The sequence below is a fragment of the Solanum dulcamara genome, chromosome 2 (genome assembly GCF_947179165.1).
Source record: "Solanum dulcamara chromosome 2, daSolDulc1.2, whole genome shotgun sequence".
In the NCBI taxonomy this organism is placed as follows: Eukaryota; Viridiplantae; Streptophyta; class Magnoliopsida; order Solanales; family Solanaceae; genus Solanum; species Solanum dulcamara.
In genome coordinates, this window is record NC_077238.1 from 83,107,957 (window position 1) to 83,123,971 (window position 16,015).

A 16,015-nucleotide genomic window follows, 5' to 3' on the forward strand; every position below is an offset into this window, starting at 1 on the left:
GAGAAAAAGGTGGAGTTGTTTGCTTGTTTTGTCCTTCAAGCATTGTTGAACTAAAGATAAAAAAGTTATGCCTACATATTGAGTAGGTATGATTATTGAGCATAAGTACAAAGACCACTGCTTTTTTCAATGATATATTTTATAACTATTTTACACTCAAAAGGGTAAATTTTTCTTATCTGGAAAAGTATTTAAGTCATTTATTCTGAATTGTTTGATGTTTTTCTTTGCCAAGTCAAAATACTTGAAGTAATTAGCATTCTTTACTTACAAATGGATATAGCAATTTTTGGTTGAGATGAGGCCATCAGTGTGATTGGAATGGCCAAACAAATTTCTAAAAGGACCTCTAAAAAGAATATATACCATGATTTGGAGAATTGGATTACTATTCCAACCATTTTCTTAGAAAAAGCTAAAAATGAAGTCTTGCATTTACATTTGAAACCTTCATTTCATTCTACTATTGGGGTTTCTGATAGACTAAAAGTCCTTCCATCCCCTTGTGATTATGAATTGAATGAATAAACAGATGAAATTTCAAGAAATTATTCAAAAAGTCAAACCAAGAAATAGGAGAACGAAAACTGTACGGTTCAGAGATATTATGTTACTAAAATGTCAAATAAAGGTTCAACACACACACACACAAACAAACAAACAAACAAACAAAGATTGATACAGGAGAGAGCAAGAAGAGACAACCAAGAACAGAATCTTGCATAATTCCATAATAGATTGTTTTTCTTTTTCACCTATCCAGTACCAGTAAAGGGAGTGAATATCCCCTAGTAATTCTAACAAATACATATTGGACTATATTCAAAAGTCATGAACAAGCTTTCACCAATCAGATTATGGCTCTGTTTGTCTCCTCTTAAGTTTACAAAATACAGTGATTAACAGCATTAGCCATGAATTGAAGGTGTAGAAACTCTTGCAGTTGCAGAAACCAGCAATGCCATGGAGATATCATTCTGGTTGAGTGAACATCCAAAATTTAGGCAATCCTCGTTCTACGACTCTCCATGTTTGGCTTATCCAATTACATCTGAGCAAGAAAATCTCTACAGCTGTGCTTTTATAGACCAATCGAGTTGGTCCTAGATTTATTTTTGCTTGATAGTTTCATCAGATTTTCTTCCTCAAGTTTTTTCCTTAGAGCAGTCTCCTCCTTTTGTCTTTGAATAAGCTCTAACTCCCGAAGTCGCTCTTCCTCTTTTCGCTGCGCCTCAAGAGCCTCTCTCCTTTGAGCCTCTTGTACCCTCCTCCGATTCTCCTCAAGCATTTTGTCCAGCTCCTCTCTCTCTCTTCGTGCTTTTTCCTGTTTAATCCAGTGTGTTATTATGTTAGAAAAAATGCCATCGAGTTCTAAGATTTGAATATTTAAGCAAAGGGCATGAATGTTTTAACCTCGATGAAATGGGAAGACAAGAAACTATTTTGGAATTGTTAAAAGATAAGATTCATAAATGGAAGAAATACTATTCTCTAAAGTTGAACTAGCAAGTAGTTTTCAGAGTAGAAAGTTTGTGGAGTATATCAGGTACACGGGGCCAATGCCTAACCTCTTACAAGAGAAATACTGCTAGTAAAGTACAAGTAGAACAAAGAAGAGTTAAACTTTGCCTGCTTACTTCCTCATCCGAACTAAGAATTAAAATACTTATCTTTAGCTGTAAATAACATGTTATCTTTCATATAAGATCTCATCAAGATACGATGAGAAAAAGGAGAAGTACACAAGCGGAGAATATAATGATTCGTAGATATCAACAATGGGCCAACAACCACCCCAACAGAAACTTACTTCTTTTAGCCTTGCCTCTGTAAGAGCAGCTTGCTTTTCTTTTTCAAGTTGAACTACTACATCTTCAAACAGTTTTCTATGTCCTTCTTCTATTCTTCTCTCTATTTCCAGCTTAACTTCCTCTGAACTTAACTTTTCCTCGACCCTTTTCCTTATTTCTTCTTCCAATCTCTTTGCAGTTTCCTCTTCTAATTGCTTGAGTTCTGCCTCTAGCTGTAGCCTGAAAGTTATTCAATTAGTTCAAAATATGGAGAGCACATGAAATAAAAGTGTAACTCTTCAACACTTCCCAAGTTTGAATAGAAAAAACAACTACGTATCTTGAAACATAATGGCCTCGAATGCCAAGAAATAGCACCAGTGATCAAGATGTAAGACAAAAATGTAAATCACATTTTTCAGAGGGCTTCAGACCCACAGACAATCAAGTCATAAACTCCTCTCTTAATAACCCAACATGCCTAGAGTCTACACTAAAACCTTTTGCATAAAAAATGCTAACAACAACATTCCCAACGTAATCCCACAAGTAGGGTCTAGGAAGGGTAGTGTGTACGCAGTCTTACCCCTACCTTGAGTAGAGAGACTGTTTCCGATAGACCCTCGGCTCAAGTAAAGCATATCAAAAATCAAGCATTTAAATCAATGTATAAACATGGTAACAGGAGCACTAATTTTGTAAAAGGACACTCTGGATAACTCTATAATGATATATAAGCACAAAAATAGATATCACTACCCTTTCAGAACAACACAAAAAGATAAAGCAACTGCTTGCTTCTTGATGTGGTATACACACACATTAGCTATTTGCTTAAAGTTTACTTACTGTTGACTTCTTTAATTCAAAGACTAAATCAAACCTCTGGAAAGCAGCAACTTACAGAAGCTCACTATAGTTGAGTACTTAGGAGCAACTTAAGAACATAGACTATAGCCAAAGGAACATCATGGTGGCATCACATCTAACAAACCTTTTCTTTTCTTCTTCTTCTTTTTTCAATTTTTCAGCAGCACTTTTACGCTCAGTGGATGTAAGACTAGGACTTCGAGATTTGGGCATAGGAGACTCTGAGGAGCTGTGACTTCGTCGTCTCCTGTGACGCCTAGTTGTCGGGGACCGGCTTCTTTTACGCCTTGTAGCTGGTGAACGGCTCCGACGGCGGTGAGGGGTACCAGAGCGACTCTTTCTCCTGTGGAATAAAACAACAGTAACCAAAAATGAATAGATGTGATAATGAGAAGGACAAAATCAATTTCAACGAAAATCTGCTACTAAAATACAAGCTATTCTGTGTGGTTCACCGTCACAACCTTCTTGTTACTGATAACATAAAATTTAATTGTTGAGTTGAAATATCACAAGGTAATATGACAAGAGAGACTGATGCACGACGCCTACATTATCAAAGACTCTTCTATTTCCTCTTTCCAACATATACTAAATTTGAGGTTTTCTTTTTTTCTTTTTTGATAGGCACTAAATTTAAGCACAGCTGAAAATTGAAATATATGACTGGAATTGAATTTGCAATGATGAGAATTGGGTTTAAGCCACTGAAATTTGAATTATCTGCAAACGGAATTGACTCTTAAGTGCTGAAGAGAGTTATTTTGCTGACGAAAATTCAAATACCTGTTGTGAGTAAATTTTGAAGTGAGAAAATGCATGTATTATCTTCCTTACATTGAAAGATATGGTTATTTGCCAAAAACAATATCCAGAAAGTGATTGCCGTGTACAAGGCTGCATTTAAAGTAGAACACACACACTCACACCGTCTGCCTGGCATTCCTAATTTCTGTTCACACACAATTTTCTTTAAATCAACCTTCTTCTACTATCAATCTCTCCGCCCGCTCCTTTATCCGACTACCACAATCAAACCAGGCTATCCAAAAGTACAAGTAGTAAGTAGAAAGTTAAATACCTGTAAAACACATCGGTGTATATATAGATATAGCAATTAGGAGATTTCTAGTTGAGATTTGAAACAAACTACTACATGAAGATAGATTTTTCAGGCTTCAAAACAATGCAGCTAAAATCCCACCATTTAAACTAAAAATAGAAAACGAAAAGAACTGTCTAAACTATTAGGGACAATAGATGTAGAAAATATTGCGATAAAGTTCCAACAGATTAATATGGTTGGTTACATGTACGCAACAAGAAAAGATATATTGATTTCAACTTCTTTTTTATTATAACCGTGGTGTCCGGGCCAGCCTGTGGGCACTGGACCAATTAAACAGGATACCAGATACATCCCACTAGCATCAGTTACCATGTAACTCCCTCATCGTACTCAACACACTTCATTGACTGTTAGGCCACACCTTTGTTACCACACTCCATACATTATACAGAAATAACAAAAATAGAACAAAAAATTGAACCTTTTCAACAAAACGGATATGCCAAATTCATATATATTAGCAATAAATCATAAAAATTGAACCTTTTCAACAAAACAAATATGCAAATTCATATGTGTGTACGAGCTGGAAGGCAAAGTATTACCTGCTGGAATACGGTGAGCGGCTTCGGTCACGTCGGCTCCGGCGTCTGCTTCGACGACGATTCTCCGGAGATCGAGACCGTCGAGAATACGACGGCGACCGAGATATGCTCCGTCCCATTATTACATACACAGTAGGAATAGCTGAATTTTTTCTCAATTTCTGAGCTAATAACGGGTTGGCGGAGGATATTTGGGCCCCCGGCCCATTAGTTGCTTGGCCCATCATTTGAGTTAATGGGCTTTTTTCATTAATATCCATGGGGCCGAATTTGTTTATGCCAATGTTAAATTACTAGTAAGATCTAGTCGTTATTTTTACGATAGATCTTCAAATCAAGAAATACATTTCAAAACATATTTGAAAAATACAAGGTGAAACAAGTTACGATAAAAATACTAAGAAAAAAAAAAAGAGCCCATACTCATTGCATATTAGCTAAATTTCTATCTTTTAATCCTTTTGATATAATACAAGTTTCTCAAGTAACAATTAGACTACTCTATTATAACTCCATCGATTTCATTCTATGTAGCACTATTTTCTTTTTAGTATGTTTTGAAGAGAATAAACATTTTTATATAGAAAAATATAATATATTTTTAGACTTTTCATATTACTTAGTGACATGCTTTTATAACAATATATATGTCATGACATTTTTAAAATTATATGTTTCAAGAGATTTTCATTCTTTCTCAGACTTCGATCCACACTCTATCAATATCGTTATATAAATATGTGGAATATATTATTAGTGGCGGTCTCATAATAACGTCTATTATTTCAGTAAGACTATGACTTCGACTATAACTTTTTGAATTACCAACTTAAGAATAGTTAGAATTTCCAACAAAAAAAATGTCATTCCTTTATTAAAACACATATGTACATCTAAATTTTGAATTCACTTCATTAATATTATTATTCTTCAAAATTATTGAAAAGGAGAATATTAGAAAAAAAGAATACAAGTCACGGATATGAAAGAGACAATAAAGAGTATGGAAAATGATTTCTAATTAATGTTAAATTTTTGTTGTGGCCATGAATAAAAGTGTGTACGGAATATAAGATTGCATGAGTCCGTGATGCTTCTTTGTCTTTTATATCCAAAAATAAAATAAATTAAAACCAAAAGAATATCTGTTACATAATAAATATTTTATCATTCACTTATTGTGCCAAAAATGAATTATTTTGATGAATGATCTTGTCACTTTATTCCCATTATTGTTTAGTTTAACTTGGGAGTGCACATATAGGTGCTTCAACTTGATCTCAATCGTTAATTAAACACTTTAATTTATTTCAATTGTATCTCGTAAACACCTGATACTAACATGATATATAAATATTTATACTCAAAATTGAAGTGTTTACTCACCAATTGAGTGTAAGTTTGAGTGTATGTTTAAGTATATGTCTAACTAAAATGAGTTATGAGTTCTGTGATAAGTTCAAAATTCATAAACTTCAAATCTTGATAATTAATTTGTCTCTACACACCCGTGGCAGAGACACAAACCTCATCATGGGATCTTATATATACACTGTAGATCATATTTCGGCAAAGGGGATCCAATTGAGCAGCAACAACAACAACATACCCAGTGAACTCCCACGGAAAATAAGGAGAAAACAGTAAGAGAAATTAGTGAAAAACATTTCAAGAAAATGGATTTTTTTTCCTTTTGATTTCTAGTTACTCCTCACCCTGAACAACAATCAAAGTAAAAGTCCCTTTAACAAAATGCACAGTTAATATAACATTACAACAAACAACTTTTGTGTATTTTGTACAAGTGACTTGTGGAACTTAAAATTTGATTCTTTTGAATCCTCCTTGAGAACATCTAATTCTAAGAATTAGATAAGAAATGAACCTATAAAGCAAGATATAACAAACCATAATGAGCAAATTCTTCCTTCTACTTTCTTCACCACCATATCCTTCCTCTTTTAGTACTTGTTCACCACTAGCCAAACATATCCCAAACATGTATTGTAAGCACTTTCCAGAACCAGAAAACTCATTAATCAAGAACCCTTCAAAAGGGTACTTAAAAAGTGATACATAATGCATCACAATCCAATAATTTGGTATCTCATTCTTTGAAACAAAGTAACCAGAGAACAATGCACATGATCCCATCATACCACAAACTAATGAGTTCCCAATGATGAAGTTTGGTACTAAGGCACTACAGCACACAACAATTGAGTTTGCTGTGTATAGAATGAGCCAAATTAGTAACAAAAAGTTCATGAATGCCATAAACTCTTTGTTTAAACCAACCATCCAGTATAATGGGGTTGAGAAAAGCAATGCAAGAATCAACAGAAATGGCAAGTAGACAAGGCTGTTGGCTATAGCATAGGATGAAACTCTATAACTCCCACAACAAGTTTCTTTCATTAGTATTTCCCTTTCTTGCAAGAATATTGGTAATGCTTCTGTTGTGCTTGACAACAGATATGTCAAGATGAATGCAAATAAGCCAACTCTTGCTTGTGCTCCAACTAAATCATCTTCAAGATTGTAAAATATTGATCCTAACACAAGTCCTGAGAGTAACATTTGTAGTGTCTTAAAACCAAAAAGCTCCTTTGTTCTGTATATGATTTTCCAGAACCTGATTGTGAGGATCACAATCTCTTGCAAACTTGAATTTGCAAAGCCACTTGGGAATTCATTACCAACGTGAATAGGCATAGACATAGACATAGACAAAGACCCTTCATTTATCAGTTTAGATTCTTGAAAGAGTTGCTGCAGAGTGAACTTACCTGAATTCTTGATCATGAGTGCTGACTGAGGTAGCAATGTGTGGTTCTGTTTCTGGATTATGTCAATCGATTCTATGGCGAATTCAAGGATGTTGACATGAAGGGGAAGGTCTAACCCCATTAAGATCAACCTTAAACTAAGTTGTTCAATGGTTCCATGATGCAAGATTGTACCATTAGACAAAAGTAGGATAGAGTTGAACAACTTCATGATCCTGAAACATGGCTGATGAATACTAAGAATTATCGTTCGACCACGAGTAACAGCCATGGTTTTAAGCATGTCAATGATCTGCAATGCTGAATTACTGTCAAGTCCTGAAGTTGGCTCATCAAGAATCAGGACTCCAGGATCATGGATCAGTTCAACTCCAATAGAAACTCTCCTTCTTTCACCACCTGAAATCCCTCGAATTCGATCATCACCAATCCTAGCACCAGCAACATGTTCTAAACCAAGTTCTTGAATCAAACATTTGACTCTTGAGCTCAACTCTTTAGCTGGAAGTTTTAACCTTAGTTTTGCACTAAAACTTAAAGTTTCTTCAACAGTTAACAGAGGAAACAGAGTGTCCTTTTGTGTAACATAACCTGAAATCTTCTTGAACCTTGCTTTATCAACTGGTTTTTGGTTCACAAAAATGGATCCACTTTCTGGTTCAATCTTCCCTGCTAAAACTTCTAAAAAAGTAGACTTTCCAGCACCACTTGGACCAACAATAGCTAGAATTTCACCTGTTTTTGCTCTGCAACTCACATCCTTAAGCACATGCCTTGTAGCATTTGGATTATTACTTCCCTTTTCAACTTCCTTCACTTCATGCAATTCTTGAACTCCTTTTATACACTTTTGGTGTTGTTTTCTGCTAAAAAAAATAAAAGGGGTTTCTCTTTTTTGTGTATAGATTGTGTAGTTTATGCCTATTGCTTCAATTTCACAACCTTGTTTCTTCATTGAACAAGTTAAACTAGCTAACACACACTTACAAATTTGTACCTTTTTTTTTCTTCCAAGTTTCTAAGTTTTGTTTGTACTTTAAACTCTTCTTGATTTGTGCATTTTGGTATATATTTTGGTCATGAGATTCAAGAATTATTGGCAGTTAGTGGCTGGGAGTTGTCAAATTATAATGACCTCTAGTTTGTATAAGAAAATTTTGTTTGATAGTTTCACGTGAAGTTGTTTCTTTGAATATAGGTTCACGTGTCAGCATGCATGACAACCTACAATTCCAATTCAATTGGGATATAGTATAGTATGGTAGTAGTATTATTCATTCTTCTATAATAGAGATCTCGAATTTAAGCCTCAATATAGATATAGAGTTTTTTGAGAATAGTATCGTCTTCGTTAAATAACGTTTTACTTTTAATGTGAAATTTTTTGCCTCGAATCTAGATTCAATCAATCAATCCCTAATGCGAGTATCATTGACATGATTGTGGCTTTAGATATTTTACTTTCCCAAGATAATGTTAGTCTCCTTGCAACTTGCAAGCTCTTTTGTGGCATATCTTTGTCTTAATTTGATATGTATAACCCATGATTCTTCCTATTGTACAAAGTCAATTACAACAATAATAACATATCAATGTAATTTTAAGAGATGTCTGAAAGGTAAAATGTACGCAGATTTTATTCATTTTTATGGGATGGAGAAATGATTTTCGATAGATTCTCGACACAAAAAAATCAATTAAATATTTTGATAGAAGATGGAAAAGATTAGAGTATCACAAAATAAACTCATTTCATTAGAAACAAATATAGTTCTTCATATCATAACATAATATTCATAAAGTTGGTTGGATGATGCAAATTAAACAATAGTTTCATTACTCCTTTTTGACTTGTAATATTTGGTTGTGCAATCATCATAGCAGCCTCCCATTTTCTTTCCATCTGCAACCAAAAGAATAAAAAAGAACAATTTTTAAGTTTGGATCCATGGTTTTATATACAAAAAAAAATGGGCTTTGTAACAAAAAGCCTTTAAAGGTTTGTGTTGGAAATAACTATTGGACTGGATCCACCCATAAAGAATATTATTAGCCCGTTAACCCATCAACTTTGGAAAATACAATTTATCGTGATAAATCTGCTAGGATTTACAAAGAAAATACTCTATATCCACTACAAAGGATATCTTGGTTGTGGATAAAGGATATTCATACACTTCATCGGGATTTTTGATGACCAGTGATATGAGTAGTTGAAATTTATTTCAAACGATAAATTTAATAAAATTGAAATCTTGGATAGCCCATCGACCTTGATATTAGGGTATAGATCTAGCTAGAATTCCTTTTGTTCAAAAACTATACCGTATATATAGAGAACAAATTTATACCTGTGGTGTTGGAGCATTGCTCATAACAACTAGTGTTATGAGTCATAGCTTCATAAACACTATGAATTGTGCATCTTTTCATGCATACATCATTGCAAAAATCAGGTTGAACAGAAGTTATACATGTAAGTCTGCATAAGGCCTTGCAAGATATTTTACTTACACCAATATTTGCTCCAATAACATTTGTTAAGATGATAAAAAATATTGCAAATCCAAATACCCTTTGGAGATTTTTCATGGTTGTATATTTTATGTTTTTGATTTGATTAATTTATAAAAAAATTCAAAATGATAATGCTATTTATAAGTCAAGTTTGTTCATTGTGCATTTAATAAAAGTTAATATTATTATGCACTACACATACAATCAGATTTTCCAATCTGTCAATTTGTCCTTGTATTCTTCCATTCCCACTTGGTCAAAGTCAAAAAATTAATTAAACTTATTTCTCTATATTAGTTCTTAAATTATTTTTTCACTAATTGTGGTGTTCGCAATTCGACTATTTCCACAAAATATTTACTATCTCCCCCGACACAGATATCATAATTATGTACATCAAGAATTGGATATATATAAATAAATCACTTAATATTTTTTGTCACCACTGAAATTTAAATTTGTGATATCATAGTAAAAATAATATATATATATTATTTTAAACTAAGGTTAAAAACATAAATTAACCCAGTCAAACAGGTTCAATTAATCCATGCTTAGAAAATATATAATCCAAATCAAAATGTTTTGAAGAATTAAGTAAGGTATATATGTCACATCTATGGTTGTACAAAAAGTCAAGATGATTAATGGTTTCTCTTAATTTTAATTACCCCATTCTTCATAGAATTAATGGCCTTTTCTTTTGTTCAAACGATAGAAATAGTAATAATTAATATGCACCATAACAAAATAATAGTGTCATGACAAAAAATACATCTTACATATGTCTAACAAAAATAGTTTCTAGTTTATTTAAACGATACTATAATTTCATATGGTGAAGTTATGTTAAATTTGGTTCTTCCTAAACATTGACAAGTGTAAGTTATAGAGTAGTTTACAAGAATTCACATCAAACAAAAAGTTAAAAAAGTGAAAGAAGAGGTGCATGCTTTGCTGTCCCAAGGAACTAAACTTTGGTATTCTTTTGAGAAGCACATACATACACATCAAACTTTAATCATCAATCACTATATGAGTTTTAATCAGAAAAAGACATATACGCATGGGACAAAAAGCTAGCCATCAATTCCTATTTGAAATTAATTTGTTGGTAAGGATAATATATGTACTATATACTATCAAATAATATTATTACGTTGGAGGAAAGCATGGTCAAGTGTGATTGTGATTTCATGCTGATAAAATGCATGTCTACACAATTCAACTAGTTATAGCATGTTCAATTTAATTTGTGCTTTTCTTTATTAATAATACTTCACTTTTATGTGGCCATTTGCAATATATGGGATTTGTCTAATTATAAATTGTGAGAATAAAATTTCATATTAATTGTTGATAAGAGCAAGAATCAATATGTAATGGATAGGATATTCTTAATGGTGTAAGATATTATGAGTAAGAAATAGTCGAATTTGGTTCAAACTTCAAAGCGAAGAGTATGACACATGTTGAGAAAGACTTTGGACTGGCTTATTTAGCTCAACAATTGATACTAAAGTTGGTAACTCAATGAGAGACTTTATTTAGAGCTAGAAGATGCAAAAAAGAAGCCGACATGTGGGCTTTGGTAGCTAATTAATATACTCGAATGATATGATAACACATTAATCTCCAAATAAGCCTAATGGAGATGGACTAGTTATATATTTCATTCTTTGATTATCTCTAATATATTCAAATACTTAATAATTAATTTGGAACGTTGTATGCTTTCAATTTTGATGATGATTGATGTTTCCCCTTACAAGGACTCCTAGACTGTTCCAAAAATTGAGAACACAATTAAAAAAAAAAAAGTTATCATAAATCAATTTCATGCTTTCCTTTTCAAAAAACATTTTTAATTACGTGTGCATATTTGTATTTGCACACGTAAAATGTTAGTTTCTACTTTTGTGCACATTTCATCATCATCTACTCACTTTTCATTAATTCCACTAATTAAGCTAATCAACCCTACGATGCTTACCCTAATAGAATTCACTTCACTCTTTTTTAGTTTTAAAGAGAATTAAACGAAATAAACAACAATTTTAAAGATGTTTTATTTGTAAGTGAAGTTACTTCAAATTAAAGTAAAAAAATATATCCACTTTTTGCAAAATATAAAGATTACTAGCCGCCTAAGAACTCTCAAGAAACGTTATCCATTCCCCATTTTTTATTTATAATCGACACGTATACCATAAATCTTTAACAGTAGGTGAGCCATGACTTTTTATCGTCGATTCAAAATATGAAAAAATAAACATGAAAAAAAATAAATTCATTGAGTTAGTTTAGTGGAAAATAAGAGAGAGATTATGTTTTATAGTACAAAATTTTTATTAATTTGTGGTGGAAAAACCTTTAGCCGGAATTCATGAATTTCCAAATTTTGTTATTAGATGTAGATCATGCTATTCACCATTATTATAGAATATGATGGGATAGACGAGATTTTTAATACCCTTGATTTTAGAGGGAGCATTTTTCTTCAAATAATTATTATGTGAAGTAAATTTAAATTAGTTAGATCAGTAAATTTCGAGCACCAAATAGTTAAAATGAGAAAAAAGATAGCGGATCATATTCATACGTATGGTATTATAAGCTTTTATCAGGAACTCCACACCACATGTTATATATATGTATTTATATAACATGTATATCACTAACTTCACGACTAAATTTCTCTAATAATATTATTTTATTTATTAATTAATTAATTAGAAAAGCAGCCTTTGAAAACTTAAAACTCGTTTAATTTCATCACTTGCGCACACACTCTTCATTTCTAATCAACACCATTTAATTTCATAGTCCATTATAGATATATTATTCTTAATTTTTCATTGAAAATTAGAACACAAAATGACTATATATATATATTATCACATTACATTTACCTGTCGGCAAATAATCAAATATGAATGACATAATAGTTAATGTAAAAAAATTTCATATAACTTAAAATTGCTATTGAGTAGTGTGGGGTCTATCTATGTTACTAGTATACAATATTTTTCATCTATATAAGGAAAAGAGCAACATTTTTCAACTCTTCTTTAATTATATATCATCAAGTTACTCCCAAAGTAACCCTAATTAAAAAAGAACCTAAGTTAGCTAGCAACAAGAACAAGAAGAAGAAAGAAGAAGCCTATATAATATAATATATAGTATATTTAAATTTGGATATATAGTGATGATGATGATGGATGGTCAAAGGGTTGGTGATCTTCCACCAGGATTTAGTTTTGATCCAACGGATGAAGAGCTTGTTTTGTATTATCTAAAAAGTAAAATAGCTGCAAATTTGACCTTCAATATTCCTCATATTGATTTTTCTTCTTCTGATCCTCGCCAACTCAATGGTACGTACATATATTATTTTTTGATTAAAATCTTTGATTAGCTAGCTTAATTGCCTTTGATTAGATAGACTCATCTCCCAAGAAGAAATTATTGTTATTTTTTGATTGATTTTATTGACTTAGCCTACTCTAAACTAATTATTTTTTTAATTTATATATCATCAATCGTGTTTTTTTTTTTCTTCCGAGTGATTGATCCTTATATTTTAAGAAAAGTTTTAGAGTAACTGATAAATGTTACTGTAGGAGATCATAGTTTTGAATGGCGTAAATAGTCGAGTAAGACTCCATACAATATACCTGTGGCCGTCCAACTCTTTCCTAAATTCCGTATATAGCAAACGTTTAATATTCTGGACCAACTTTTATTAATTTCATTGAAAATTTTCAGTGTCAAGGTTCTCTGCTCATATTATTTGTTTTCATACAAGTTATGAAGTTTCATATTAATTCTTTGCACAAATTCCACAAAATTAAACTTATTCATATCCTTTTCACTATAAAAATTCAATTAATCTACATATAAAAAATTGATTAATCCCACTTAAGTTCCTAGAGGATCAATCAAGAATTGGGATGGACAGGCAATAGACATGAAAGGAATTAAAAATACACAAAAGATATGTATTCTTGTGGAAAATTTGAATTTCGTTTCTTTGTCAGTTCCAACAACAACGAAGTGAAGAGACTTAAATTCCTTAAGAACAGTAAATATACTATCAAAGTGGAGTTAATTATTTTCTTCCCCTCCCATATATTATGCAAGGTTTAATTTCTAATGTTATTTTTATATGTTTGGTTGATTAATAGAAAGGACGTTGTGGAGCAAAAACCAATGGTATTTTTTCAGCCAAGTGAAGGAAAATAATAATCGAGCTACAGGAAGAGGATATTGGAAGGAACTAAATATGAATGAGCCAATTATACTCAAACATTGTGGTCAAAACGAAGAAATAATTGGAACAAAGAAGTACTTTGTGTACTATATTACTACTACTACTATTCATGAGCAAATACAAACCAATTGGATTATGGAAGAATTCCACCTCTCTAAATCCTTCAACAAGAGACAAAATGACAAGCTATTGGTAAGTAAATATTACTTTAATTCATTCTTATCTCATAGGATTTATTTAATTTAAAGTTTCAAATTATATATATATATATATATATATATATATATATATATATATATGTCACTCGGATTCTTCTTCAAAAATAATGTATATTGTTTGAGAATTTGATACAGATGTGACAACTATATTTTTGAAGAATCTGAGCAACATATAGATCGTAACTTATATTTTTATTTAGACATTATAAAAATCTTCCCATACTTTTGTATAATTTTGAGAAAGTGAAAATTATTTACACTGTCATTGTATAAAAATTAATTGAATAATAGGAAGTTGTAACTTAGGTTTCCAAAAATTTAATGAAGAATTTCAAAATTTCCCTTAGGTCATTAATATTAAATTTGATTAGCCAGTCCGAATTGTTAAATTAACATCTAAATTGATATTAGAAAATCTATAAATGGTAAAATGAAAACTTTTATTTTGTATATATCATGTCATAAAACCATTTCTCTTGGAATTAATGAATTTTTTTACCTTGAATCTTTAATTATTTTATGTTTTTCAAATTTTTATTTTTATTTTTATATATATTTTCAGGAATGGGTTGTATGTAGAGTACATGAATCAAAAAAGGATTCTGAAGGGATAAATTGTGATGATGATGAAGTTGAGCTCTCAGCTTTGGATGAAGTTTTTTTATCATTGGATGATGAACAAGAACAAGAGGAAATAAGTTTCCCATACAACTCGATATACTAAGCTTTTGTTATACGCGAAATCTAAAAAAGAATCAAATCTGAAAGATCTATTAGAAGCTATTTAATATATGTATACATATGGTGTGCATGGACTTATAAATCTATATGGTCTCTCAAATAAATGTCTTTGAAGTAAATATGTGTAGATATAAAATTAATATTAATGTAATACTTTTAACATATATATGGTTTTTCGTATAATTATACTTTTACATATATATTTGTATGTACATTTATGTAATATCATAGCGTGTTTCTCATATAATTATATGTTGTGTATCTCGATTTTGAATATTTTTCTTAGACCCTAACAATCCATTATTGGCATGGGATAATTTAACAAGAAAATTAACCAATATGAAATTTACGCGAAATAACCTGTGGGGTTTTAATAGGAGCAATTATAATTAGTTTTCCTCCGTCCTACATTGGTAGGAGTCAGGTCTGCGTACACTTTACCCTCCCCAGACTCCACGATGTGGGATTTCACTGGGTTGTTGTTGTTGTTGTTGTTGTTGTAATTATAATTAGTTTTCCTATATTATAGAGAGCGATTTTTCCTTATTCATTCCTTGAGAATTCAAAATTAATCGGATTAATAAATTTTTGAGATTAAAAAAATAAATGATTTTAAAAAATACAAGTATTAGTGGAAAAATAGTCAATGAACTCCTTTTAACTTCAGATTTTGTGAATTTTAATGTATTAGTTATATATACATTAAATCATCCAACGATCTAACATCAATTCATATTCGAGATTAACTTAAAAATTAATTATATATTTTTTTAATTATTTAATCTGAATGTCTTGTCGTGTACACAAGTATCAAAATCAAAATGTATTTGTTAGAATTTTTTTTTTAATTCTAGTTTTCTTTTTATATTGACAATTTAAACATATTAATTAGTTCCTATAACAAGAAATTATATTATACGTACTGATAATATATTATATGTTCGTGTATATAACTTAAATCTGCTCTCCACCTCTTATTAAATTTTATGAAATCTTAGCATATCAGAAGTTTTTAAAAAATGAAATTTTGTATTTTTGTGAGCATTGACTACAAATAGTTAAAATGATGGGACGAACGTGTACATTTGAAACAAACGTGGAGGGGCATAACGCAGAAAACAAGTAATTGCCACGATCTTC

The 16,015-nt window shown here is 31.2% G+C and overlaps 3 protein-coding genes across 3 annotated transcripts; 1 reads left to right on the forward strand and 2 right to left on the reverse strand.

Moving 5' to 3' along the window:
• Window positions 1-699: 699 nt before the first annotated feature.
• LOC129881178 (uncharacterized protein At1g10890-like) lies at window positions 700-4,486 on the reverse strand. Its single transcript, XM_055955562.1, has 4 exons — window positions 4,335-4,486; window positions 2,785-3,003; window positions 1,811-2,030; window positions 700-1,324 (listed from the first exon to the last, which is right to left on the reverse strand). The coding sequence occupies exons 1-4, from the start codon at window positions 4,451-4,453 to the stop codon at window positions 1,082-1,084; spliced, it is 801 nt and encodes a 266-aa protein (XP_055811537.1). The 5' UTR covers window positions 4,454-4,486; the 3' UTR covers window positions 700-1,081.
• Window positions 4,487-6,061: 1,575 nt separating this feature from the next.
• On the reverse strand, window positions 6,062-8,212 carry LOC129879186 (ABC transporter G family member 5). The gene has a single exon (XM_055953510.1). It carries the CDS (start codon window positions 8,076-8,078, stop codon window positions 6,153-6,155), a length of 1,926 nt encoding a protein of 641 aa, XP_055809485.1. The 5' UTR covers window positions 8,079-8,212; the 3' UTR covers window positions 6,062-6,152.
• Window positions 8,213-12,780: 4,568 nt separating this feature from the next.
• Window positions 12,781-14,974, forward strand: LOC129879202 (NAC domain-containing protein 104-like). The gene is made up of 3 exons (XM_055953511.1): window positions 12,781-13,020; window positions 13,831-14,108; window positions 14,697-14,974. The coding sequence occupies exons 1-3, from the start codon at window positions 12,852-12,854 to the stop codon at window positions 14,856-14,858; spliced, it is 609 nt and encodes a 202-aa protein (XP_055809486.1). The 5' UTR covers window positions 12,781-12,851; the 3' UTR covers window positions 14,859-14,974.
• The last annotated feature ends 1,041 nt before the right edge of the window (window positions 14,975-16,015 follow it).

What these genes read in the sequence shown, in the direction of transcription:
- LOC129881178 (XM_055955562.1), bottom strand. Translation starts at nt 4,453, where the DNA reads ATGGGACGGAGCATATCTCGGTCGCCGTCGTATTCTCGACGGTCTCGA. An exon ending in GAAGAAGAAGAAAAGAAAAG is followed by an intron (nt 2,031 to 2,784) that starts GTTTGTTAGATG and finishes AATAACTTTCAG; the next exon opens with GCTACAGCTAGAGGCAGAAC. An exon ending in CAGAGGCAAGGCTAAAAGAA is followed by an intron (nt 1,325 to 1,810) that starts GTAAGTTTCTGT and finishes TGGATTAAACAG; the next exon opens with GAAAAAGCACGAAGAGAGAG.
- LOC129879186 (XM_055953510.1), bottom strand. Translation starts at nt 8,078, where the DNA reads ATGAAGAAACAAGGTTGTGAAATTGAAGCAATAGGCATAAACTACACA.
- LOC129879202 (XM_055953511.1), top strand. Translation starts at nt 12,852, where the DNA reads ATGATGATGATGGATGGTCAAAGGGTTGGTGATCTTCCACCAGGATTT. An exon ending in TGATCCTCGCCAACTCAATG is followed by an intron (nt 13,021 to 13,830) that starts GTACGTACATAT and finishes GTTGATTAATAG; the next exon opens with AAAGGACGTTGTGGAGCAAA. An exon ending in GACAAAATGACAAGCTATTG is followed by an intron (nt 14,109 to 14,696) that starts GTAAGTAAATAT and finishes ATATATTTTCAG; the next exon opens with GAATGGGTTGTATGTAGAGT.